Source organism: Eleutherodactylus coqui, chromosome 11 (assembly GCF_035609145.1).
Source record: "Eleutherodactylus coqui strain aEleCoq1 chromosome 11, aEleCoq1.hap1, whole genome shotgun sequence".
NCBI lineage: Eukaryota > Metazoa > Chordata > Amphibia > Anura > Eleutherodactylidae > Eleutherodactylus > Eleutherodactylus coqui.
Genome location: NC_089847.1, coordinates 61,947,508 through 61,974,089, shown reverse-complemented (window position 1 = coordinate 61,974,089; position 26,582 = coordinate 61,947,508). Strand labels below are relative to the sequence as shown.

Here is a 26,582-nt window from a genome sequence, read left to right as displayed (position 1 = left end):
GACCCAGACATGGCTACACAGCGCACCCTTAGTACTTGTCCTAATATGCAGGGGACCCAGACATGGCTACACAGTACACCCTTAGTACTTGTCCTAATATATAGGGGACCAGACATGGCTACACAGTGCACCCTTAGTACTTGTCCTAATATATAGGGGACCCAGACATGACTACACAGTGCACCCTTAGTACTTGTCCTAATATATAGGGGACCAGACATGTCTACACAGTGCACCCTTAGTACTTGTCCTAATACATAGGGACCCAGACATGACTACAGAGTGCACCCTTAGTACTTGTCCTAATATATAGGGACCCAGACATGGCTACACAGTGCACTCTTAGTACTTATCCTAATATATAGGGACCCAGACATGGCTACACAGTGCACCCTTAGTACTTGTCCTAATATATAGGGACCCAGACATGACTACACAGTGCACCCTCAGTACTTATCCTAATATATAGGAGACCAGACATGGCGACACAGTGCACGCTTAGTACTTGTCCTAATATATCGGAGACCAGATATGGGTACACAGTGCACCCTTAGTACTTGTCCTAACATGTAGGGGACCAGATATGGATACACAGTGCACCCTTAGTACTTGTCCTAATATGCAGGGGACCCAGGCGTGACTACACAGTGCACCCTTAGTACTTGTCCTAATGTATAGGAGACCAGATATGGGTACACAGTGCACCCTTAGTACTTGTTCTAATATATAGGAGACCAGATATGGGTACACAGTGCATCCTTAGTACTTGTCCTAATATGCAGGGGACCAAGACATGGCTACACAGTGCACCCTTAGTACTTGTCCTAATATGCAGGGGACCCAGACATGGCTACACAGTGCACCCTTAGTACTTGTCCTAATATACAGGGGACCAGACATGGCTACACAGAGCACCCTTAATACTTGTCCTAATATATAGGAGACACAGACATGGCTACACAGTGCACGCTTAGTACTTGTCCTAATTTATAGGAGACCAGACATGGCTACACAGTGCACCCTTAGTACTTGTCCTAATATACAGGAGACCCAGACATGGCTACACAATACAGCCTTAGTACTTGTCTTAATATGCGGGGGACCAAGACATGGCTACACAGTGCACCCTTAGTACTTGTCCTAATATGCAAGGGACCCAGACATGGCTACACAGTGCACCCTTAGTACTGGTCCTAATATATTGGAGACCAGATATGGCTACACAGTGCACCCTTAGTACTTGTCCTAATATATAGGGGACCAGATATGGGTACACAGTGCACCCTTAGTACTTGTCCTAATATAAAGGAAACCAGATATGGCTACACAGTGCACCCTTAGTACTTGTCCTAATATATAGGGGACCCAGACATGGCTACACAGTGCACCCTTAGTACTTGTCCTAATATATCGGAGACCAGATATGGGTACACAGTGCACCCTTAGTACTTGTCCTAATATATAGGGGACCAGATATGGCTACACAGTGCACCCTTAGTACTTGTCCTAATATGCAGGGGACCCAGACGTGACTACACAGTGCACCCTTAGTACTTGTCCTAATGTATAGGAGACCAGATATGGGTACACAGCGCACGCTTAGTACTTGTCCTAATATGTAGGAGACCAGACATGGCTCCACAGGGCACACTTAGTACTTGTCCTAATATATAGGGACCCAGACATGGCTACACAGTGCACCCTTAGTACTTATCCTAATACATAGGGACCCAGACGTGGCTACACAGTGCAGCCTTAGTACTTGTTCTAATACATAAGGGGCGCAGACATGGCTACACAGTGCACCCTTAGTACTTGTCCTAATATATAGGGGACCAGACATGGCTACACAGTACACCCTTAGTACTTGTCCTAATATATAGGGGACCCAGACATGGCCACACAGTTCACCCTTAGTACTTGTCCTAATATGCAGGGGAACAAAGACATGGCTACACAGTGCACCCTTAGTGCTTGTCCTAATATGCAGGGGACCCAGACATGGCTACACAGTGCACCCTTAGTACTTGTCCTAATATGCAGGGGACCCAGACATGGCTACACAGTACACCCTTAGTACTTGTCCTAATATATAGGGGACCAGACATGGCTACACAGTGCACCCTTAGTACTTGTTCTAATACATAAGGGGCGCAGACATGGCTACACAGTGCACCCTTAGTACTTGTCCTAATATATAGGGGACCAGACATGGCTACACAGTGCACCCTTAGAACTTGTCCTAATATATAGGGGACCAGATATGGCTACACAGTGCACCCTTAGTACTTGTCCTAATATGCAGGGGACCCAGACGTGACTACACAGTGCACCCTTAGTACTTGTCCTAATGTATAGGAGACCAGATATGGGTACACAGTGCACCCTTAGTACTTGTCCTAATATGTAGGAGACCAGACATGGCTCCACAGGGCACACTTAGTACTTGTCCTAATATATAGGGACCCAGACATGACTACACAGTGCACCCTTAGTACTTGTCCTAATATATAGGGACCCAGACATGACTACAGAGTGCACCCTTAGTACTTGTCCTAATATATAGGGACCCAGACATGACTACACAGTGCACCCTTAGTACTTGTCCTAATATGCAGGGGAACAAAGATATGGCTACACAGGGCACCTTAGTATTTGTCCTAATATATAGGGGGCCAGACATGACTACACAGTGCACCCTTAGTAATTGTCCTAATATATAGGAGACCAGATATGGCTACACAGTGCACCCTTAGTACTTGTCCTAATATGCAGGGGACCAAGACATGGCTACACAGTACACCCTTAGTACTTGTCCTAATATATAGGGGACGCAGACATGGCTACACAGTGCACCTTAGTACTTGTCCTAATATATAGGGGACCAGACATGGCTACACAGTGCACCCTTAGTACTTGTCCTAATATAAAGGGGACCCAGACATGACAACACAGTGCACCCTTAGTACTTGTCCTAATATATAGGGGACCAGACATGGCTACACAGTACACCCTTAGTACTTGTCCTAATATATAGGGGACCAGACATGGCTACACAGGGCACCCTTAGTACTTGTCCTAATATATAGGGGACCAGACATGTCTACACAGTGCACCCTTAGTACTTGTCCTAATATATAGGGACCCAGACATGACTACAGAGTGCACCCTTAGTACTTGTCCTAATATATAGGGACCCAGACATGGCTACACAGTGCACTCTTAGTACTTATCCTAATATATAGGGACCCAGACATGGCTACACAGTGCACCCTTAGTACTTGTCCTAATATATAGGGACCCAGACATGACTACACAGTGCACCCTCAGTACTTGTCCTAATATATAGGGGACCCAGACATGGCCACACAGTGCACCCTTAGTACTTGTCCTAATATGCAGGGGAACAAAGACATGGCTACACAGTGCACCCTTAGTGCTTGTCCTAATATGCAGGGGACCCAGACATGGCTACACAGTGCACCCTTAGTACTTGTCCTAATATGCAGGGGACCCAGACATGGCTACACAGTACACCCTTAGTACTTGTCCTAATATATAGGGGACCAGACATGGCTACACAGTGCACCCTTAGTACTTGTCCTAATATATAGGGGACCCAGACATGACTACACAGTGCACCCTTAGTACTTGTCCTAATATATAGGGGACCAGACATGTCTACACAGTGCACCCTTAGTACTTGTCCTAATACATAGGGACCCAGACATGACTACAGAGTGCACCCTTAGTACTTGTCCTAATATATAGGGTCCCAGACATGGCTACACAGTGCACTCTTAGTACTTATCCTAATATATAGGGACCCAGACATGGCTACACAGTGCACCCTCAGTACTTATCCTAATATATAGGAGACCAGACATGGCTACACAGTGCACGCTTAGTACTTGTCCTAATATATCGGAGACCAGATATGGGTACACAGTGCACCCTTAGTACTTGTCCTAACATGTAGGGGACCAGATATGGATACACAGTGCACCCTTAGTACTTGTCCTAATATGCAGGGGACCCAGACGTGACTACACAGTGCACCCTTAGTACTTGTCCTAATGTATAGGAGACCAGATATGGGTACACAGTGCACCCTTAGTACTTGTTCTAATATATAGGAGACCAGATATGGGTACACAGTGCATCCTTAGTACTTGTCCTAATATGCAGGGGACCAAGACATGGCTACACAGTGCACCCTTAGTACTTGTCCTAATATGCAGGGGACCCAGACATGGCTACACAGTGCACCCTTAGTACTTGTCCTAATATACAGGGGACCAGACATGGCTACACAGAGCACCCATAGTACTTGTCCTAATATATAGGAGACCCAGACATGGCTACACAGTGCACGCTTAGTACTTGTCCTAATTTATAGGAGACCAGACATGGCTACACAGTGCACCCTTAGTACTTGTCCTAATATACAGGAGACCCAGACATGGCTACACAATACAGCCTTAGTACTTGTCTTAATATGCAGGGGACCAAGACATGGCTACACAGTGCACCCTTAGTACTTGTCCTAATATGCAAGGGACCCAGACATGGCTACACAGTGCACCCTTAGTACTGGTCCTAATATATTGGAGACCAGATATGGCTACACAGTGCACCCTTAGTACTTGTCCTAATATATAGGGGACCAGATATGGGTACACAGTGCACCCTTAGTACTTGTCCTAATATAAAGGAAACCAGATATGGCTACACAGTGCACCCTTAGTACTTGTCCTAATATATAGGGGACCCAGACATGGCTACACAGCGCACCCTTAGTACTTGTCCTAATATATCGGAGACCAGATATGGGTACACAGTGCACCCTTAGTACTTGTCCTAATATGCAGGGGACCCAGACGTGACTACACAGTGCACCCTTAGTACTTGTCCTAATGTATAGGAGACCAGATATGGGTACACAGTGCACGCTTAGTACTTGTCCTAATATGTAGGAGACCAGACATGGCTACACAGGGCACACTTAGTACTTGTTCTAATATATAGGGACCCAGACATGACTACACAGTGCACCCTTAGTACTTGTCCTAATATATAGGAGACCAGACATGGCTACACAGGGCACACTTAGTACTTGTTCTAATATATAGGGACCCAGACATGACTACACAGTGCACCCTTAGTACTTGTCCTAATATATAGGGACCCAGACATGACTACAGAGTGCACCCTTAGTACTTGTCCTAATATATAGGGACCCAGACATGACTACACAGTGCACCCTTAGTACTTGTCCTAATATGCAGGGAAACAAAGATATGGCTACACAGGGCACCTTAGTACTTGTCCTAATATATAGGGGGCCAGTTATGGGTACACAGTGCACCCTTAGTACTTGTCCTAATATGTAGGAGACCAGACAGGGCTCCACAGGGCACACTTAGTACTTGTCCTAATATATAGGGACCCAGACATGGCTACACAGTGCACCCTTAGTACTTGTCCTAATATATAGGAGACCAGACATGGCTACACAGGGCACACTTAGTACTTGTTCTAATATATAGGGACCCAGACATGACTACACAGTGCACCCTTAGTAATTGTCCTAATATATAGGAGACCAGATATGGCTACACAGTGCACCCTTAGTACTTGTCCTAATATGCAGGGGACCAAGACATGGCTACATAGTACACCCTTAGTACTTGTCCTAATATATAGGGGACGCAGACATGGCTACACAGTGCACCCTTAGTACTTGTCCTAATATATAGGGGACCTGACATGGCTACACAGTGCACCCTTAGTACTTGTCCTAATACAAAGGGGACCCAGACATGACAACACAGTGCACCCTTAGTACTTGTCCTAATATATAGGGGACCAGACATGGCTACACAGTACACCCTTAGTACTTGTCCTAATATATAGGGGACCAGACATGGCTACACAGTGCACCCTTAGTACTTGTCCTAATATGCAGGGGACCCAGACATGGCTACACAGTGCACCCTTAGTACTTGTCCTAATATGCAGGGGACCCAGACATGGCTACACAGTACACCCTTAGTACTTGTCCTAATATATAGGGGACCAGACATGGCTACACAGTGCACCCTTAGTACTTGTCCTAATATATAGGGGACCCAGACATGACTACACAGTGCACCCTTAGTACTTGTCCTAATATATAGGGGACCAGACATGGCTACACAGTGCACCCTTAGTACTTGTCCTAATATATAGGGACCCAGACATGACTACAGAGTGCACCCTTAGTACTTGTTCTAATATATAGGGACCCAGACATGGCTACACAGTGCACTCTTAGTACTTATCCTAATATATAGGGACCCAGACATGGCTACACAGTGCACCCTAAGTACTTGTCCTAATATATAGGGACCCAGACATGACTACACAGTGCACCCTCAGTACTTATCCTAATATATAGGAGACCAGACATGGCTACACAGTGCACGCTTAGTACTTGTCCTAATATATCGGAGACCAGATATGGGTACACAGTGCACCCTTAGTACTTGTCCTAATATATAGGGGACCAGATATGGCTACACAGTGCACCCTTAGTACTTGTCCTAATATGCAGGGTACCCAGACGTGACTACACAGTGCACCCTTAGTACTTGTCCTAATGTATAGGAGACCAGATATGGGTACACAGTGCACCCTTAGTACTTGTCCTAATATATTGGAGACCAGATATGGGTACACAGTGCATCCTTAGTACTTGTCCTAATATGCAGGGGACCAAGACATGGCTACACAGTGCACCCTTAGTACTTGTCCTAATATGCAGGGGACCCAGACATGGCTACACAGTGCACCCTTAGTACTTGTCCTAATATATAGGAGACCAGACATGGCTACACAGTGCACGCTTAGTACTTGTCCTAATTTATAGGAGACCAGACATGGCTACACAGTGCACCCTTAGTACTTGTCCTAATATACAGGAGACCCAGACATGGCTACACAGTGCACCCTTAGTACTTGTCCTAATATACAGGAGACCCAGACATGGCTACACAATACAGCCTTAGTACTAGTCTTAATATGCAGGGGACCAAGACATGGCTACACAGTGCACCCTTAGTACTTGTCCTAATATGCAAGGGACCCAGACATGGCTACACAGTGCACCCTTAGTACTTGTCCTAATATATAGGAGACCAGATATGGCTACACAGTGCACCCTTAGTACTTGTCCTAATATATAGGGGACCAGATATGGGTACACAGTGCACCCTTAGTACTTGTCCTAATATAAAGGAAACCAGATATGGCTACACAGTGCACCCTTAGTACTTGTCCTAATATATGGGAGACCAAATATGGGTACATAGTGCACACTTAGTACTTGTCCTAATATATAGGGGACCCAGACATGGCTACACAGTGCACCCTTAGTACTTGTCCTAATATATAGAGGACTCAGACATGGCTACACAGTGCACCCTTAGTACTTATCCTAATACATAGGGACCCAGACGTGGCTACACAGTGCAGCCTTGGTACTTGTTCTAATACATAAGGGGCGCAGACATGGCTACACAGTGCACCCTTAGTACTTGTCCTAATATATAGGGGACCAGACATGGCTACACAGTGCACCCTTAGTACTTGTCCTAATATATAGGGGACCCAGACGTGACTACACAGTGCACCCTTAGTACTTGTCCTAATATATAGAGGACTCAGATATGGCTACACAGTGCACCCTTAGTACTTATCCTAATACATAGGGACCCAGACGTGGCTACACAGTGCAGCCTTAGTACTTGTTCTAATACATAAGGGGCGCAGACATGGCTACACAGTGCACCCTTAGTACTTGTCCTAATATATAGGGGACCAGACATGGCTACACAGTACACCCTTGATACTTGTCCTAATATATAGGGGACCCAGACATGGCCACACAGTTCACCCTTGGTACTTGTCCTAATATGCAGGGGAACAAAGACATGGCTACACAGTGCACCCTTAGTGCTTGTCCTAATATACAGGGGACCCAGACATGGCTACACAGTGCACCCTTAGTACTTGTCCTAATATGCAGGGGACCCAGACATGGCTACACAGTACACCCTTAGTACTTGTCCTAATATATAGTGGACCAGACATGGCTACACAGTGCACCCTTAGTACTTGTTCTAATACATAAGGGGCGCAGACATGGCTACACAGTGCACCCTTAGTACTTGTCCTAATATATAGAGGACTCAGACATGGCTACACAGTGCACCCTTAGTACTTATCCTAATACATAGGGACCCAGACGTGGCTACACAGTGCAGCCTTGGTACTTGTTCTAATACATAAGGGGCGCAGACATGGCTACACAGTGCACCCTTAGTACTTGTCCTAATATATAGGGGACCCAGACGTGACTACACAGTGCACCCTTAGTGCTTGTCCTAATATATAGGGGACCCAGACATGGCTACACAGTGCACCCTTAGTACTTGTCCTAATATATAGAGGACTCAGATATGGCTACACAGTGCACCCTTAGTACTTATCCTAATACATAGGGACCCAGACGTGGCTACACAGTGCAGCCTTAGTACTTGTTCTAATACATAAGGGGCGCAGACATGGCTACACAGTGCACCCTTAGTACTTGTCCTAATATATAGGGGACCAGACATGGCTACACAGTGCACCCTTAGTACTTGTCCTAATATATAGGGGACCCAGACGTGACTACACAGTGCACCCTTAGTGCTTGTCCTAATATATAGGGGACCCAGACATGGCTACACAGTGCACCCTTAGTACTTGTCCTAATATATAGAGGACTCAGACATGGCTACACAATGCACCCTTAGTGCTTATCCTAATACATAGGGACCCAGACGTGGCTACACAGTGCAGCCTTGGTACTTGTCCTAATATATAGGGGACCAGATATGGGTACACAGTGCACACTTAGTACTTGTCCTAATATAAAGGAAACCAGATATGGCTACACAGTGCACCCTTAGTACTTGTCCTAATATATAGGGGACCCAGACATGGCTACACAGTGCACCCTTAGTACTTGTCCTAATATATAGAGGACTCAGACATGGCTACACAATGCACCCTTAGTGCTTATCCTAATACATAGGGACCCAGACGTGGCTACACAGTGCAGCCTTGGTACTTGTTCTAATACATAAGGGGCGCAGACATGGCTACACAGTGCACCCTTAGTACTTGTCCTAATATATAGGGGACCAGACATGGCTACACAGTGCACCCTTAGTACTTGTCCTAATATATAGGGGACCCAGACGTGACTACACAGTGCACCCTTAGTGCTTGTCCAAATATATAGGGGACCCAGACATGGCTACACAGTGCACCCTTAGTACTTGTCCTAATATATAGAGGACTCAGACATGGCTACACAGTGCACCCTTAGTACTTATCCTAATACATAGGGACCCAGACGTGGCTACACAGTGCAGCCTTAGTACTTGTTCTAATACATAAGGGGCGCAGACATGGCTACACAGTGCACCCTTAGTACTTGTCCTAATATATAGGGGACCAGACATGGCTACACAGTACACCCTTAGTACTTGTCCTAATATATAGGGGACCCAGACATGGACACACAGTTCACCCTTAGTACTTGTCCTAATATGCAGGGGAACAAAGACATGGCTACACAGTGCACCCTTAGTGCTTGTCCTAATATGCAGGGGACCCAGACATGGCTACACAGTGCACCCTTAGTCCTTGTCCTAATATGCATGGGACCCAGACATGGCTACACAGTACACGCTTAGTACTTGTCCTAATATATAGGGGACCAGACATGGCTACACAGTACATCCTTAGTACTTGTCCTAATATATAGGGGACCAGAAATGGGTACACAGTGCACCCTTAGTACTTGTCCTAATATAAAGGAAACCAGATATGGCTACACAGTGCACCCTTAGTACTTGTCCTAATATATGGGAGACCAAATATGGGTACATAGTGCACACTTAGTACTTGTCCTAATATATAGGGGACCCAGACATGGCCACACAGTGCACCCTTAGTACTTGTCCTAATATATAGAGGACTCAGACATGGCTACACAGTGCACCCTTAGTACTTATCCTAATACATAGGGGCCCAGACGCGGCTACACAGTGCAGCCTTGGTACTTGTTCTAATACATAAGGGGCGCAGACATGGCTACACAGTGCACCCTTAGTACTTGTCCTAATATATAGGGGACCAGACATGGCTACACAGTGCACCCTTAGTACTTGTCCTAATATATAGGGGACCCAGACGTGACTACACAGTGCACCCTTAGTGCTTGTCCTAATATATAGGGGACCCAGACATGGCTACACAGTGCACCCTTAGTACTTGTCCTAATATATAGAGGACTCAGACATGGCTACACAGTGCACCCTTAGTACTTATCCTAATACAGAGGGACCCAGACGTGGCTACACAGTGCAGCCTTAGTACTTGTTCTAATACATAAGGGGCGCAGACATGGCTACACAGTGCACCCTTAGTACTTGTCCTAATATATAGGGGACCAGACATGGCTACACAGTACACCCTTAGTACTTGTCCTAATATATAGGGGACCCAGACATGGCCACACAGTGCACCCTTAGTACTTGTCCTAATATGCAGGGGAACAAAGACATGGCTACACAGTGCACCCTTAGTACTTGTCCTAATATGCAGGGGACCCAGATATGGCTACACAGTGCACCCTTAGTACTTGTCCTAATATATAGGAGACCAGATATGGCTACACAGTGCACCCTTAGTACTTGTCCTAATATATAGAGGACCCAGACATGGCTACACAGTGCACCCTTAGTACTTGTTCTAATACTTAAGGGGCGCAGACATGGCTACACAATACAGCCTTAGTACTTGTCCTTATATGCAGGGGAACAAAGACATGGCTACACAGTGCACCCTTAGTACTTGTCCTAATATGCAGGGAACCAAGACATGGCTACACAGTGCACCCTTAGTACTTGTTCTAATATATAGGGACCCAGACATGACTACACAGTGCACCCTTAGTACTTGTCCTAATATATAGGGACCCAGACATGACTACAGAGTGCACCCTTAGTACTTGTCCTAATATATAGGGACCCAGACATGGCTACACAGTGCACTCTTAGTACTTATCCTAATATATAGGGACCCAGACATGGCTACACAGTGCACCCTTAGTACTTGTCCTAATATACAGGGACCCAGACATGACTACACAGTGCACCCTCAGTACTTATCCTAATATATAGGAGACCAGACATGGCTACACAGTGCACGCTTAGTACTTGTCCTAATATATCGGAGACCAGATATGGGTACACAGTGCACCCTTAGTACTTGTCCTAATATATAGGGGACCAGATATGGCTACACAGTGCACCCTTAGTACTTGTCCTAATATGCAGGGGACCCAGACGTGACTACACAGTGCACCCTTAGTACTTGTCCTAATGTATAGGAGACCAGATATGGGTACACAGTGCACCCTTAGTACTTGTCCTAATGTATAGGAGACCAGACATGGCTCCACAGGGCACACTTAGTACTTGTTCTAATATATAGGGACCCAGACATGACTACACAGTGCACCCTTAGTACTTGTCCTAATACATAGGGACCCAGACATGACTACAGAGTGCACCCTTAGTACTTGTCCTAATATATAGGGACCCAGACATGACTACGCAGTGCACCCTTAGTACTTGTCCTAATATGCAGGGAAACAAAGATATGGCTACACAGGGCACCTTAGTACTTGTTCTAATACTTAAGGGGCGCAGACATGGCTACACAATACAGCCTTAGTACTTGTCCTTATATGCAGGGGAACAAAGACATGGCTACACAGTGCACCCTTAGTACTTGTCCTAATATGCAGGGGACCAAAACATGGCTACACAGTGCACCCTTAGTACTTATTCTAAAATATAGGGACCCAGACATGACTACACAGTGCACTCTTAGTACTTGTCCTAATATATAGGGACCCACACATGACTACAGAGTGCACCCTTAATACTTGTCCTAATATATAGGGACCCAGACATGGCTACACAGTGCACTCTTAGTACTTATCCTAATATATAGGGACCCAGACATGGCTACACAGTGCACCCTCAGTACTTATCCTAATATATAGGAGACCAGACATGGCTACACAGTGCACGCTTAGTACTTGTCCTAATATATCGGAGACCAGATATGGGTACACAGTGCACCCTTAGTACTTGTCCTAATATATAGGGGACCAGATATGGCTACACAGTGCACCCTTAGTACTTGTCCTAATGTATAGGAGACCAGATATGGGTACACAGTGCACCCTTAGTACTTGTCCTAATATGTAGGAGACCAGACATGGCTACACAGTGCACCCTCAGTACTTATCCTAATATATAGGAGACCAGACATGGCTACACAGTACACGCTTAGTACTTGTCCTAATATATCGGAGACCAGATATGGGTACACAGTGCACCCTTAGTACTTGTCCTAATATGCAGGGGACCAAGACATGGCTACACAGTACACCCTTAGTACTTGTCCTAATATATAGAGGACGCAGACATGGCTTCACAGTGCACCCTTAGTACTTGTCCTAATATATAGGGGACCAGACATGGCTACACAGTGCACCCTTAGTACTAGTCCTAATATAAAGGGGACCCAGACATGACAACACAGTGCACCCTTAGTACTTGTTCTAATATATAGGGGACCAGACATGGCTGCACAGTACACCCTTAGTACTTGTCCTAATAAATAGGGGACCAGACATGGCTACACAGTGCACCCTTAGTACTTGTCCTAATATATAGGGGACCCAGACATGGCCACACAGTGCACCCTTAGTACTTGTCCTAATATGCAAAGGAACAAAGACATGGCTACACAGTGCACCCTTAGTGCTTGTCCTAATATGCAAGGGACCCAGACATGGCTACACAGTGCACCCTTAGTACTTGTCCTAATATGCAGGGGACCCAGACATGGCTACACAGTACACCCTTAGTACTTGTCCTAATATATAGGGGACCAGACATGGCTACACAGTGCACCCTTAGTACTTGTCCTAATATATAGGGACCCAGACATGACTACACAGTGCACCCTTAGTACTTGTCCTAATATATAGGGACCCAGACATGACTACAGAGTGCACCCTTAGTACTTGTCCTAATATATAGGGACCCAGACATGACTACACAGTGCACCCTTAGTACTTGTCCTAATATGCAGGGAAACAAAGATATGGCTACACAGGGCACCTTAGTACTTGTCCTAATATATAGGGGGCCAGACATGACTACACAGTGCACCCTTAGTAATTGTCCTAATATATAGGAGACCAGATATGGCTACACAGTGCACCCTTAGTACTTGTCCTAATATGCAGGGGACCAAGACATGGCTACACAGTACACCCTTAGTACTTGTCCTAATATATAGAGGACGCAGACATGGCTACACAGTGCACCCTTAGTACTTGTCCTAATATATAGGGGACCAGACATGGCTACACAGTGCACCCTTAATACTAGTCCTAATATAAAGGGGACCCAGACATGACAACACAGTGCACCCTTAGTACTTGTTCTAATATATAGGGGACCAGACATGGCTGCACAGTACACCCTTAGTACTTGTCCTAATATATAGGGGACCAGACATGGCTACACAGTGCACCCTTAGTACTTGTCCTAATATATAGGGGACCCAGACATGGCCACACAGTGCACCCTTAGTACTTGTCCTAATATGCAGGGGAACAAAGACATGGCTACACAGTGCACCCTTAGTGCTTGTGCTAATATGCAAGGGACCCAGACATGGCTACACAGTGCACCCTTAGTACTTGTCCTAATATGCAGGGGACCCAGACATGGCTACACAGTACACCCTTAGTACTTGTCCTAATATATAGGGGACCAGACATGGCTACACAGTGCACCCTTAGTACTTGTCCTAATATATAGGGGACCCAGACATGACTACACAGTGCACCCTTAGTACTTGTCCTAATATATAGGGGACCAGACATGGCTACACAGTGCACCCTTAGTACTTGTCCTAATATATAGGGACCCAGACATGACTACAGAGTGCACCCTTAGTACTTGTCCTAATATATAGGGACCCAGACATGGCTACACAGTGCACTCTTAGTACTTATCCTAATATATAGGGACCCAGACATGGCTACACAGTGCACCCTTAGTACTTGTCCTAATATATAGGGACCCAGACATGACTACACAGTGCACCCTCAGTACTTATCCTAATATATAGGAGATCAGACATGGCTACACAGTGCACGCTTAGTACTTGTCCTAATATATCGGAGACCAGATATGGGTACACAGTGCACCCTTAGTACTTGTCCTAATATATAGGGGACCAGATATGGCTACACAGTGCACCCTTAGTACTTGTCCTAATATGCAGGGGACCCAGACGTGACTACACAGTGCACCCTTAGTACTTGTCCTAATGTATAGGAGACCAGATATGGGTACACAGTGCACCCTTAGTACTTGTCCTAATATATAGGAGACCAGATATGGGTACACAGTGCATCCTTAGTACTTGTCCTAATATGCAGGGGACCAAGACATGGCTACACAGTGCACCCTTAGTACTTGTCCTAATATGCAGGGGACCCAGACATGGCTACACAGTGCACCCTTAGTACTTGTCCTAATATACAGGGGACCAGACATGGCTACACAGAGCACCCATAGTACTTGTCCTAATATATAGGAGACCCAGACATGGCTACACAGTGCACGCTTAGTACTTGTCCTAATTTATAGGAGACCAGACATGGCTACACAATACAGCCTTAGTACTTGTCTTAATATGCAGGGGACCAAGACATGGCTACACAGTGCACCCTTAGTACTTGTCCTAATATGCAAGGGACCCAGACATGGCTACACAGTGCACCCTTAGTACTTGTCCTAATATATAGGAGACCAGATATGGCTACACAGTGCACCCTTAGTACTTGTCCTAATATATAGGGGACCAGATATGGGTATACAGTGCACCCTTAGTACTTGTCCTAATATAAAGGAAACCAGATATGGCTACACAGTGCACCCTTAGTACTTGTCCTAATATATGGGAGACCAAATATGGGTACATAGTGCACACTTAGTACTTGTCCTAATATATAGGGGACCCAGACATGGCTACACAGTGCACCCTTAGTACTTGTCCTAATATATAGAGGACTCAGACATGGCGACACAGTGCACCCTTAGTACTTATCCTAATGCATAGGGACCCAGACGTGGCTACACAGTGCAGCCTTAGTACTTGTTCTAATACATAAGGGGCGCAGACATGGCTACACAGTGCACCCTTAGTACTTGTCCTAATATATAGGGGACCAGACATGGCTACACAGTACACCCTTAGTACTTGTCCTAATATATAGGGGACCCAGATATGGCCACACAGTGCACCCTTAGTACTTGTCCTAATATGCAGGGGAACAAAGACATGGCTACACAGTGCACCCTTAGTACTTGTCCTAATATGCAGGGGACCCAGACATGGCTACACAGTGCACCCTTAGTACTTGTCCTAATATATAGGAGACCAGATATGGCTACACAGTGCACCCTTAGTACTTGTCCTAATATATAGAGGACCCAGACATGGCTACACAGTGCACCCTTAGTACTTGTTCTAATACATAAGGGGCGCAGACATGGCTACACAGTGCACCCTTAGTACTTGTCCTAATATATAGGGGACCAGACATGGCTACACAGTACACCCTTAGTACTTGTCCTAATATATAGGGGACCAGATATGGGTACACAGTGCACCCTTAGTACTTGTCCTAATATAAAGGAAACCAGATATGGCTACACAGTGCACCCTTAGTACTTGTCCTAATATATGGGAGACCAAATATGGGTACATAGTGCACACTTAGTACTTGTCCTAATATATAGGGGACCCAGACATGGCTACACAGTGCACCCTTAGTACTTGTCCTAATATATAGAGGACTCAGACATGGCTACACAGTGCACCCTTAGTACTTATCCTAATACATAGGGACCCAGACGTGGCTACACAGTGCAGCCTTGGTACTTGTTCTAATACATAAGGGGCGCAGACATGGCTACACAGTGCACCCTTAGTACTTGTCCTAATATATAGGGGACCCAGACGTGACTACACAGTGCACCCTTAGTGCTTGTCCTAATATATAGGGGACCCAGACATGGCTACACAGTGCACCCTTAGTACTTGTCCTAATATATAGAGGACTCAGACATGGCTACACAGTGCACCCTTACTACTTATCCTAATACATAGGGACCCAGACGTGGCTACACAGTGCAGCCTTAGTACTTGTTCTAATACATAAGGGGCGCAGACATGGCTACACAGTGCACCCTTAGTACTTGTCCTAATATATAGGGGACCAGACATGGCTACACAGTACACCCTTAGTACTTGTCCTAATATATAGGGGACCCAGACATGGCCACACAGTGCACCCTTAGTACTTGTCCTAATATGCAGGGGAACAAAGACATGGCTACACAGTGCACCCTTAGTACTTGTCCTAATATGCAGGGGACCCAGACATGGCTACACAGTGCACCCTTAGTACTTGTCCTAATATATAGGAGACCATATATGGCTACACAGTGCACCCTTAGTACTTGTCCTAATATATAGAGGACCCAGACATGGCTACACAGTGCACCCTTAGTACTTGTTCTAATACTTAAGGGGCGCAGACATGGCTACACAATACAGCCTTAGTACTTGTCCTTATATGCAGGGGAACAAAGACATGGCTACACAGTGCACCCTTAGTACTTGTCCTAATATGCAGGGAACCAAGACATGGCTACACAGTGCACCCTTAGTACTTGTTCTAATATATAGGGACCCAGACATGACTACACAGTGCACCCTTAGTACTTGTCCTAATATATAGGGACCCAGACATGACTACAGAGTGCACCCTTAGTACTTGTCCTAATATATAGGGACCCAGACATGGCTACACAGTGCACCCTTAGTACTTATCCTAATACATAGGGACCCAGACGTGGCTACACAGTGCAGCCTTGGTACTTGTTCTAATACATAAGGGGCGCAGACATGGCTACACAGTGCACCCTTAGTACTTGTCCTAATATATAGGGACCCAGACATGACTACACAGTGCACCCTCAGTACTTATCCTAATATATAGGAGATCAGACATGGCTACACAGTGCACGCTTAGTACTTGTCCTAATATATCGGAGACCAGATATGGGTACACAGTGCACCCTTAGTACTTGTCCTAATATATAGGGGACCAGATATGGCTACACAGTGCACCCTTAGTACTTGTCCTAATATGCAGGGGACCCAGACGTGACTACACAGTGCACCCTTAGTACTTGTCCTAATGTATAGGAGACCAGATATGGGTACACAGTGCACCCTTAGTACTTGTCCTAATATATAGGAGACCAGATATGGGTACACAGTGCATCCTTAGTACTTGTCCTAATATGCAGGGGACCAAGACATGGCTACACAGTGCACCCTTAGTACTTGTCCTAATATGCAGGGGACCCAGACATGGCTACACAGTGCACCCTTAGTACTTGTCCTAATATACAGGGGACCAGACATGGCTACACAGAGCACCCATAGTACTTGTCCTAATATATAGGAGACCCAGACATGGCTACACAGTGCACGCTTAGTACTTGTCCTAATTTATAGGAGACCAGACATGGCTACACAATACAGCCTTAGTACTTGTCTTAATATGCAGGGGACCAAGACATGGCTACACAGTGCACCCTTAGTACTTGTCCTAATATGCAAGGGACCCAGACATGGCTACACAGTGCACCCTTAGTACTTGTCCTAATATATAGGAGACCAGATATGGCTACACAGTGCACCCTTAGTACTTGTCCTAATATATAGGGGACCAGATATGGGTATACAGTGCACCCTTAGTACTTGTCCTAATATAAAGGAAACCAGATATGGCTACACAGTGCACCCTTAGTACTTGTCCTAATATATGGGAGACCAAATATGGGTACATAGTGCACACTTAGTACTTGTCCTAATATATAGGGGACCCAGACATGGCTACACAGTGCACCCTTAGTACTTGTCCTAATATATAGAGGACTCAGACATGGCGACACAGTGCACCCTTAGTACTTATCCTAATGCATAGGGACCCAGACGTGGCTACACAGTGCAGCCTTAGTACTTGTTCTAATACATAAGGGGCGCAGACATGGCTACACAGTGCACCCTTAGTACTTGTCCTAATATATAGGGGACCAGACATGGCTACACAGTACACCCTTAGTACTTGTCCTAATATATAGGGGACCCAGATATGGCCACACAGTGCACCCTTAGTACTTGTCCTAATATGCAGGGGAACAAAGACATGGCTACACAGTGCACCCTTAGTACTTGTCCTAATATGCAGGGGACCCAGACATGGCTACACAGTGCACCCTTAGTACTTGTCCTAATATATAGGAGACCAGATATGGCTACACAGTGCACCCTTAGTACTTGTCCTAATATATAGAGGACCCAGACATGGCTACACAGTGCACCCTTAGTACTTGTTCTAATACATAAGGGGCGCAGACATGGCTACACAGTGCACCCTTAGTACTTGTCCTAATATATAGGGGACCAGACATGGCTACACAGTACACCCTTAGTACTTGTCCTAATATATAGGGGACCAGATATGGGTACACAGTGCACCCTTAGTACTTGTCCTAATATAAAGGAAACCAGATATGGCTACACAGTGCACCCTTAGTACTTGTCCTAATATATGGGAGACCAAATATGGGTACATAGTGCACACTTAGTACTTGTCCTAATATATAGGGGACCCAGACATGGCTACACAGTGCACCCTTAGTACTTGTCCTAATATATAGAGGACTCAGACATGGCTACACAGTGCACCCTTAGTACTTATCCTAATACATAGGGACCCAGACGTGGCTACACAGTGCAGCCTTGGTACTTGTTCTAATACATAAGGGGCGCAGACATGGCTACACAGTGCACCCTTAGTACTTGTCCTAATATATAGGGGACCCAGACGTGACTACACAGTGCACCCTTAGTGCTTGTCCTAATATATAGGGGACCCAGACATGGCTACACAGTGCACCCTTAGTACTTGTCCTAATATATAGAGGACTCAGACATGGCTACACAGTGCACCCTTACTACTTATCCTAATACATAGGGACCCAGACGTGGCTACACAGTGCAGCCTTAGTACTTGTTCTAATACATAAGGGGCGCAGACATGGCTACACAGTGCACCCTTAGTACTTGTCCTAATATATAGGGGACCAGACATGGCTACACAGTACACCCTTAGTACTTGTCCTAATATATAGGGGACCCAGACATGGCCACACAGTGCACCCTTAGTACTTGTCCTAATATGCAGGGGAACAAAGACATGGCTACACAGTGCACCCTTAGTACTTGTCCTAATATGCAGGGGACCCAGACATGGCTACACAGTGCACCCTTAGTACTTGTCCTAATATATAGGAGACCATATATGGCTACACAGTGCACCCTTAGTACTTGTCCTAATATATAGAGGACCCAGACATGGCTACACAGTGCACCCTTAGTACTTGTTCTAATACTTAAGGGGCGCAGACATGGCTACACAATACAGCCTTAGTACTTGTCCTTATATGCAGGGGAACAAAGACATGGCTACACAGTGCACCCTTAGTACTTGTCCTAATATGCAGGGAACCAAGACATGGCTACACAGTGCACCCTTAGTACTTGTTCTAATATATAGGGACCCAGACATGACTACACAGTGCACCCTTAGTACTTGTCCTAATATATAGGGACCCAGACATGACTACAGAGTGCACCCTTAGTACTTGTCCTAATATATAGGGACCCAGACATGGCTACACAGTGCACCCTTAGTACTTATCCTAATACATAGGGACCCAGACGTGGCTACACAGTGCAGCCTTGGTACTTGTTCTAATACATAAGGGGCGCAGACATGGCTACACAGTGCACCCTTAGTACTTGTCCTACTATATAGGGGACCCAGACGTGACTACACAGTGCACCCTTAGTGCTTGTCCTAATATATAGGGGACCCAGACATGGCTACACAGTGCACCCTTAGTACTTGTCCTAATATATAGAGGACTCAGACATGGCTACACAGTGCACCCTTAGTACTTATCCTAATACATAGGGACCCAGACGTGGCTACACAGTGCAGCCTTAGTACTTGTTCTAATACATAAGGGGCGCAGACATGGCTACACAGTGCACCCTTAGTACTTGTCCTAATATATAGGGGACCAGACATGGCTACACTGTACACCCTTAGTACTTGTCCTAATATATAGGGGACCCAGACATGGCCACACAGTGCACCCTTAGTACTTGTCCTAATATGCAGGGGAACAAAGACATGGCTAGATAGCAGCAAACGTATAGGGAAGATGCTGATGACTGGGGGGGGAGAAGGGGAGGAGAGAGAGAGAGAGGAAGCGACCACAGGAAAGGGAGGGGTTAACTGGGAGTAAAGAAGAAGGAAGTAAAGGATTTCAGTCGGGACCAGGAGAAAGAAGAGTGAAGACGTGGACCCAGACGAGCTGCAGCATGGAGGAACTAATGGAGCGGATTAAAGATGTGGTGGCCAGCCAGGGCACTAGCTGGCTCGTGAAGATGGCCGAAGAATTAGCGAGACCGCCAGCAGCGGAGGCCGGGGAAAGCAGCAATCAACTTGTGTTGCCCAGCAGTGAGGAGCCCAGGGGAAGACGCGCCCGAAGCCGACCCGTTCTGCCCAGCAGCGAGGAGCCCAGGGGAAGACATGCCCGAAGCAATCCAGTGGTGCCCAGCAGCGATGAGCCCAGGGGAAGACCCGTCCGGAGGAGGAATCCACCCGCCCGTTTGAGCCCCAGCCCGGTGGTGAAGAGAGCTGTGCCGGTGAGGAGCCCCAGAACAGAGGGAGCGAGGAGGAGCGGTACCGCGCGGTCGCAGCGTGGCATGGAGGAAGCAGAGCCAATAGGACGCATCCGGGTCAGCGACGGTGAGGTTGAAGGGAGAGATGGACCTACCTTCGGTGTGTCGGCGAGGCCAGGATCGGGTAAGTCCGGCGCGGGAGGAGGTGTTCCCGCGGCTGTCGGCAGAGCAAGGATGGCGACATCGGAGCGCTCCCCACGTGGCGCGGCAGGCGCGCGTAGGGATACGCCGGGAAGATGTAGTCCCGGCCGCGGAACGGCGGCAGCCGTTAGGGGGGAGATGCTGGTAAGTGCATCTCCCTCATCACGTTCAAGCAGCAGCGGGGGGGAGAGCAGGGGGAGGGAGGGGGCGAGCGCTGCACAGTGGGGGAGCAGGGGGGGGCTAAAATCACAGCGCCACGTTCTCGGGGTGCGGGGGGGGGAGGGCCCAGCGGCGGCCATTACGGGGCGGCAAATGACCGCTCCGGAACCCCAGAAGCCATAGGCCACCAAGTAGCCCCATATCATAGGCGCGATAGGCGCATGCAGGCTGCCGGCAGTAGTTATGAGCCGGCGGCCAGACACAGGTCCACAGCGCATGCCATCGGTCAGCGCGAGCGCTTCGCTCATGGCAGGAGGCAGGAGCATAGCAGGCAGCAGGATGCAACGGATGAGAGTCGATCAGCGAGCGAGATGGAGGAGTTTAGCAGCGCGTCATCACCGGTAGCAGGAACGAGGAGGAGGAGGAGCAGAGTCTCGCAGGCGGTGGCGCAGTTCAGTCGCTCAGAAGCGGTGGCGCAGAAAGTAAGACATGGCGGCCGAGGGGCGGCCGCACAAATTGCACAATACCCGTTCTTACGCTCACCGGCTTTTTCCGCAGGTAGTGGTGAAGGAGAGAGATTGAGCAGATCGGGGGATGGAGTTTCGGCCTACGGGGCTGCAAAAATAAGGACTCCGAGTGGCCGGGGTGTTACCAGCGGAGAACGACACACGGCGCACCGACCCTACAGCCGATCATCACTGCCCGCACCCAGCTTTCCCTTGGCGATGCCGGAGGACAACGAGGCGGGTGAGTCGGTACATTTAAATAGAGTTTGGGATAATGTGCCCGGCGCAGGCCGGAAGGATGAGTTTATGTCAGCTTTGAGAGCTCTGTGTGATAATTATGAGAAGGAGAAGGGACTACCAGTGTCCCATAAGCAACCGGGGAGGTCGGCCTTGCCCGAGGTTGGTGGTCCTGTACAAGGACGGAAGAGTCTGCCTACGGGGGCAGGAGTGAGTGATGGTTTTAAATTAGCGGATTCGCTGTTTTGTGGTGTAGCCCCGCTGGATGCCGGGCTGGAGGAAGAAGTGGTGAGTAAAATAATAAATGGTGGTTACGTGGACATTTGGTCACTGTTGTCGGCCGAACATGTATCGGTCGACAAGGAACGTTTTTCAGAGCGTGGAAGTGAGAAAAAACCCAAGGTGGCTAAAACTTTTGGGAACTGGTTACAGGCCTTTTTGATGCTGGCGCACGTCGTGTGCCGTCAGTATCCTCAGAAAGGACCCGAGATGCTTGTCTACATCAACACGATCCACAGTGCATATAAGTTGCACGGGGGGTCGGCTTGGTGGAGATATGACGAAGATTTTCGTCGCAGGATAGCGGGCTCTGACAGTGTCAGCTGGGCAACGAAGGCGACAGACATGTGGATCCAGCTGATACTGGCCCAGAAACCGACGAGACCTAGCTTTCATGGAACGGCCACAGGCGCCGGCGGACAGCAGACTCCTGTGGCCCCTAAGCCTTCTGGATCATGCTGGGCCTTCAACGAGGGCCACTGCCGTTTCCAGGCGTCGTGCAAATTTAGACACGAGTGCTCGATTTGCGGCGGGTCGCATACAGCGATGCGATGTTTTCGGCGTCAACGAGCGGCGGGAGTTCCCGGCACAGGGGCGAACGCCGGTGAGCGTTCAGTACCTGGAGCCGTGGCTCGACCGGTACCCACGGAGACCGGAAGCAAGCCTGCTTAGGGCGGGTTTTGCTGAAGGTTTCTTCATCCCACATTCTAACGTGTCTGCAGCGTCCTTTTGCCAAAATTTAAAATCAGCCCGCGACAACAAAGAGTTAGTAATTGAAAAGTTGTTAAAGGAAGTAGAGTTGGGACGAATGGCGGGGCCATTTTTGGAGCCGCCTTTCGGCAACTTGCGGGTTTCTCCTTTGGGCTTAGTACCAAAGAAAGAAACAGGCAAGTTTAGACTCATACACCATTTATCATACCCGTCCGGGGAATCCGTTAACGACGGGATAGCAAAGGAGCAAGCGGCGGTGTCATATGCGTCATTTGACGGGGCAGTTGAGTTGGTTAGAAAAGCGGGCAGAGGTGCATGGTTAGCGAAAGCCGATATAGAATCGGCTTTCCGCCTTTTGCCGGTTCACCCGCAGTGTTTCCATCTACTGGGGTGCAGAATTGAGGATCAGTTTTTTGTCGATATGTGCCTGCCAATGGGCTGCTCGATCTCTTGTTATTATTTCGAGGTTTTCAGCTCCTTTTTAGAGTGGATGTTAAAGGTTGAGACGGGCAGCGCATCGGTATTGCACTATCTAGACGATTTCCTTTTTGTTGGACAAGCTAACTCGACGGTTTGCGAGTTTTTACTTTCGTCTTTTCGTTCTTTAATGCGTAAGGCAGGCGTGCCATTGTCGGTCGAAAAAACAGTGGGCCCAGTGTCAAGGTTGAGTTTTTTGGGGATCGAAATTGACACAGTGGAGATGATTTTCCGCTTGCCCGACGATAAAGTGGCGCGTTTGCGACAAGTGGTAGATTTGGTGTGTAGTTCGAGGAAGGTTACACTTCACCAGCTACAAGTTTTGGTAGGCTTACTTAATTTCGCGTGCAAGGTCATTCCGATGGGGCGAGCTTTCGCTCGGCGGTTGTCATTGGCAACAAGAGGGGCAAGAGAGCCCCATCATTTTATTAGAGTGTCGAAAGGAATGAAATTGGACTTGCACGTATGGAGAGTGTTCCTCGGTTCTTTCAACGGCCAGGTCATATGCCCGGAGGATGAGAGTCAAAACGAGGAGATCGGTTTGGTGTCGGACGCAGCTGGATCACATGGTTTTGGAGTTATATATGGTAACCGGTGGTGTTGCGCTGCTTGGCCAAGTTCTTGGAAGCAGAAGCAATGGGTAAAAAATGTGGCACTTTTGGAGATATTCCCGTTAATGGTGGCAATGGAGATTTGGGGCCAGAGGTTGGCCAATAAAAATATCTGTTTTTGGTCCGATAACCAGTCGGTGGTACAGGTGGTAAACAGACAATCGTCATCATCAACGTTGGTGCTGGCGGCATTACGCCAGTTGGTTCTACGGTGTTTACAGCACAACGTAAGATTTAAAGCTCGATATGTACCGGGTTATTTGAATGCTACTGCTGATGCTCTTTCTCGCTTTCAGATGTCAACATTCAGGGAGCTGCACCCGACGGCGGAGGTCGAGGGGGTATGTTGCCCTGCTTTCTTGTGGGAAATGATAGAAGAGAGCTGTTAGCTCTCGTAAAGATGTCAGTTTCAAGTACCACATGGAGACGGTATAATAACGTATGGAAAGAGTGGATAGCAGCAGCGGGTGGACGGTTTCCTTCGGAAGAAAGAGCGAAGGCGGTAACTTTAGACACACTAGCGGCAATGCGTAAAAAGGGGGCGTCGGCGGACGCGGCCAAGAAACATTTGACGGCGGTGGCCTTTTTAATTCGGTTACACGGGTCGAGGGACGTGACTAAAGATTTCGTTTTCGGACAAATTATTAAAGGGTGGAAGAAGGACAAGGTTATAAAGGACGGAAGGAGACCGATCACGTTTGAGTTACTAAATGCTATATTAGAAGTGCTGGGAGAGGTTTGCGAGGAGGGCTCCGAGGCGGAGCTTTTCCGAGTGGCCTTTGCAATTGCCTTTTTCGCAGCAATGCGGATTGGGGAATTAGTGTCAGCAAGTAAAAGTAGACCTGGGGGACTGATGTACGGTGACGTATTAGTTGACGAAGACTGCATTAAGATTGGCGTTCGGAGATCAAAAACAGACGTTTACGGGGTTGGAGAATGGCTCAGGATAGGCAAATTGGGAACAAAATGGTGTCCGGTAGTTTTGATAACGGGTTTTTTGGAACGCCACTGCGGAACGGGCCCGTTTTTGAAGCATGCGTCGGGCCTCCCGTTAACCAAATACCAGTTCACAGCAGTCATGCGCGGTAGCCTGAATAAATTGGGACTAAATCCAAAGGATTTCGGATCACACTCATTTAGGATAGGAGCTGCGACGTCCGCTTTTTCGTGCGGCATGGGTATCGAGGGTATTAAAAGAGTGGGTCGCTGGAGATCAGATGCTTACAGGTCTTATGTGCGACCGGACCTTAGAGTTTTCATATGATTTATACGTTGGTTGTGATGTTCTTTTCGGTGTATGTTTTCTTTATTTATTTACAGTTACGGATTGGTCGGTATGGGTGATAGGCCACTCATATATATACTGGGCCGAGAGGAGAGCCAGAGATAGGCCTATCGGAGGCAATTTAGGCCTCAATGTTCCAGTACATTGGAGAGGGATTAGAGGTTTGCAATGGCCCAGGCTGCTCCAGGAGGTATTGAGAATCAGCAGTTGGGAGAATGATAAAGTGATACTAGTCATTCATGCAGGAGGAAATGACCTCGGGAAAATAAAAGTAGCGGAGCTCATTTCCTTAATGAAAGAGGACATTTATCGTTTTAAACTGTTCTTTAAGCGGATGGTAATTGTCTGGTCAGACATAGTGGCCAGAAGAATCTGGAGGGAAGCGCGAGATAACGAGGCAATCGAGCGAGTACGGAGAACGGTTAACTTCAGGATATCGAAGCACGTGCAAGCCTTGGGCGGAATAGCCATCCGTCACTGGGAGCTGGAGAGAAGAGAGCGCGGGATGATGCGGGGTGACGGGGTTCATCTCAGCGAGATAGGTCTAGATATTTTCCTGTCTAGATTGCAGGATGGGGTGGAGTCGGCGTTATTGCTGGCATGTGGGGGGCGGAGTGCAGCATAGAAATATGCTGCATCCTTCGTGGCGGTAGTTAGGACTTCCATGCCAGCTAGGAAGGGTAGGGCTTTACAGGCCGGTAAGGGCCTTCTTACGCCGCAACAAGTTTCAATAAAAATGGACATTTAATTGGCATGGAAGGTAAAGAGAAAGTTAATTTACGTTTTGAAATAAAGTTTATATGGTTAAATAAAGGCTGTGGCCTACCCACAACAAGCCAGCAGATGTTGTACTTATATTTATTTAGTTGGGGAGCTAAAGTAAGTGTTAAGTCCCCCCAGTCTAGATAGCAGCAAACGTATAGGGAAGATGCTGATGACTGGGGGGGGGGGGAGAAGGGGAGGAGAGAGAGAGAGAGGAAGCGACCACAGGAAAGGGAGGGGTTAACTGGGAGTAAAGAAGAAGGAAGTAAAGGATTTCAGTCGGGACCAGGAGAAAGAAGAGTGAAGACGCCCGCCCGCCCGCCC

At 47.4% G+C, this 26,582-nt stretch overlaps 1 protein-coding gene across 2 annotated transcripts; it reads left to right on the top strand.

Annotated features, from left to right (window-relative positions):
* The first annotated feature begins 20,599 nt into the window (after positions 1–20,599).
* LOC136581600 (uncharacterized) lies at positions 20,600–26,333 on the top strand. 2 transcript variants are annotated; one of them, XM_066582194.1, is made up of 4 exons: positions 20,600–21,214; positions 21,949–22,137; positions 24,508–24,552; positions 25,532–26,333. In XM_066582194.1, exons 1-4 carry the CDS (start codon positions 20,728–20,730, stop codon positions 26,119–26,121), a joined length of 1,311 nt encoding a protein of 436 aa, XP_066438291.1. In that variant the 5' UTR covers positions 20,600–20,727; the 3' UTR covers positions 26,122–26,333. The 2 variants fall into 2 exon arrangements, with proteins under 2 accessions (XP_066438291.1, XP_066438290.1); XM_066582193.1 differs by having other exon boundaries at positions 24,508–26,333.
* Positions 26,334–26,582: the final 249 nt, after the last annotated feature.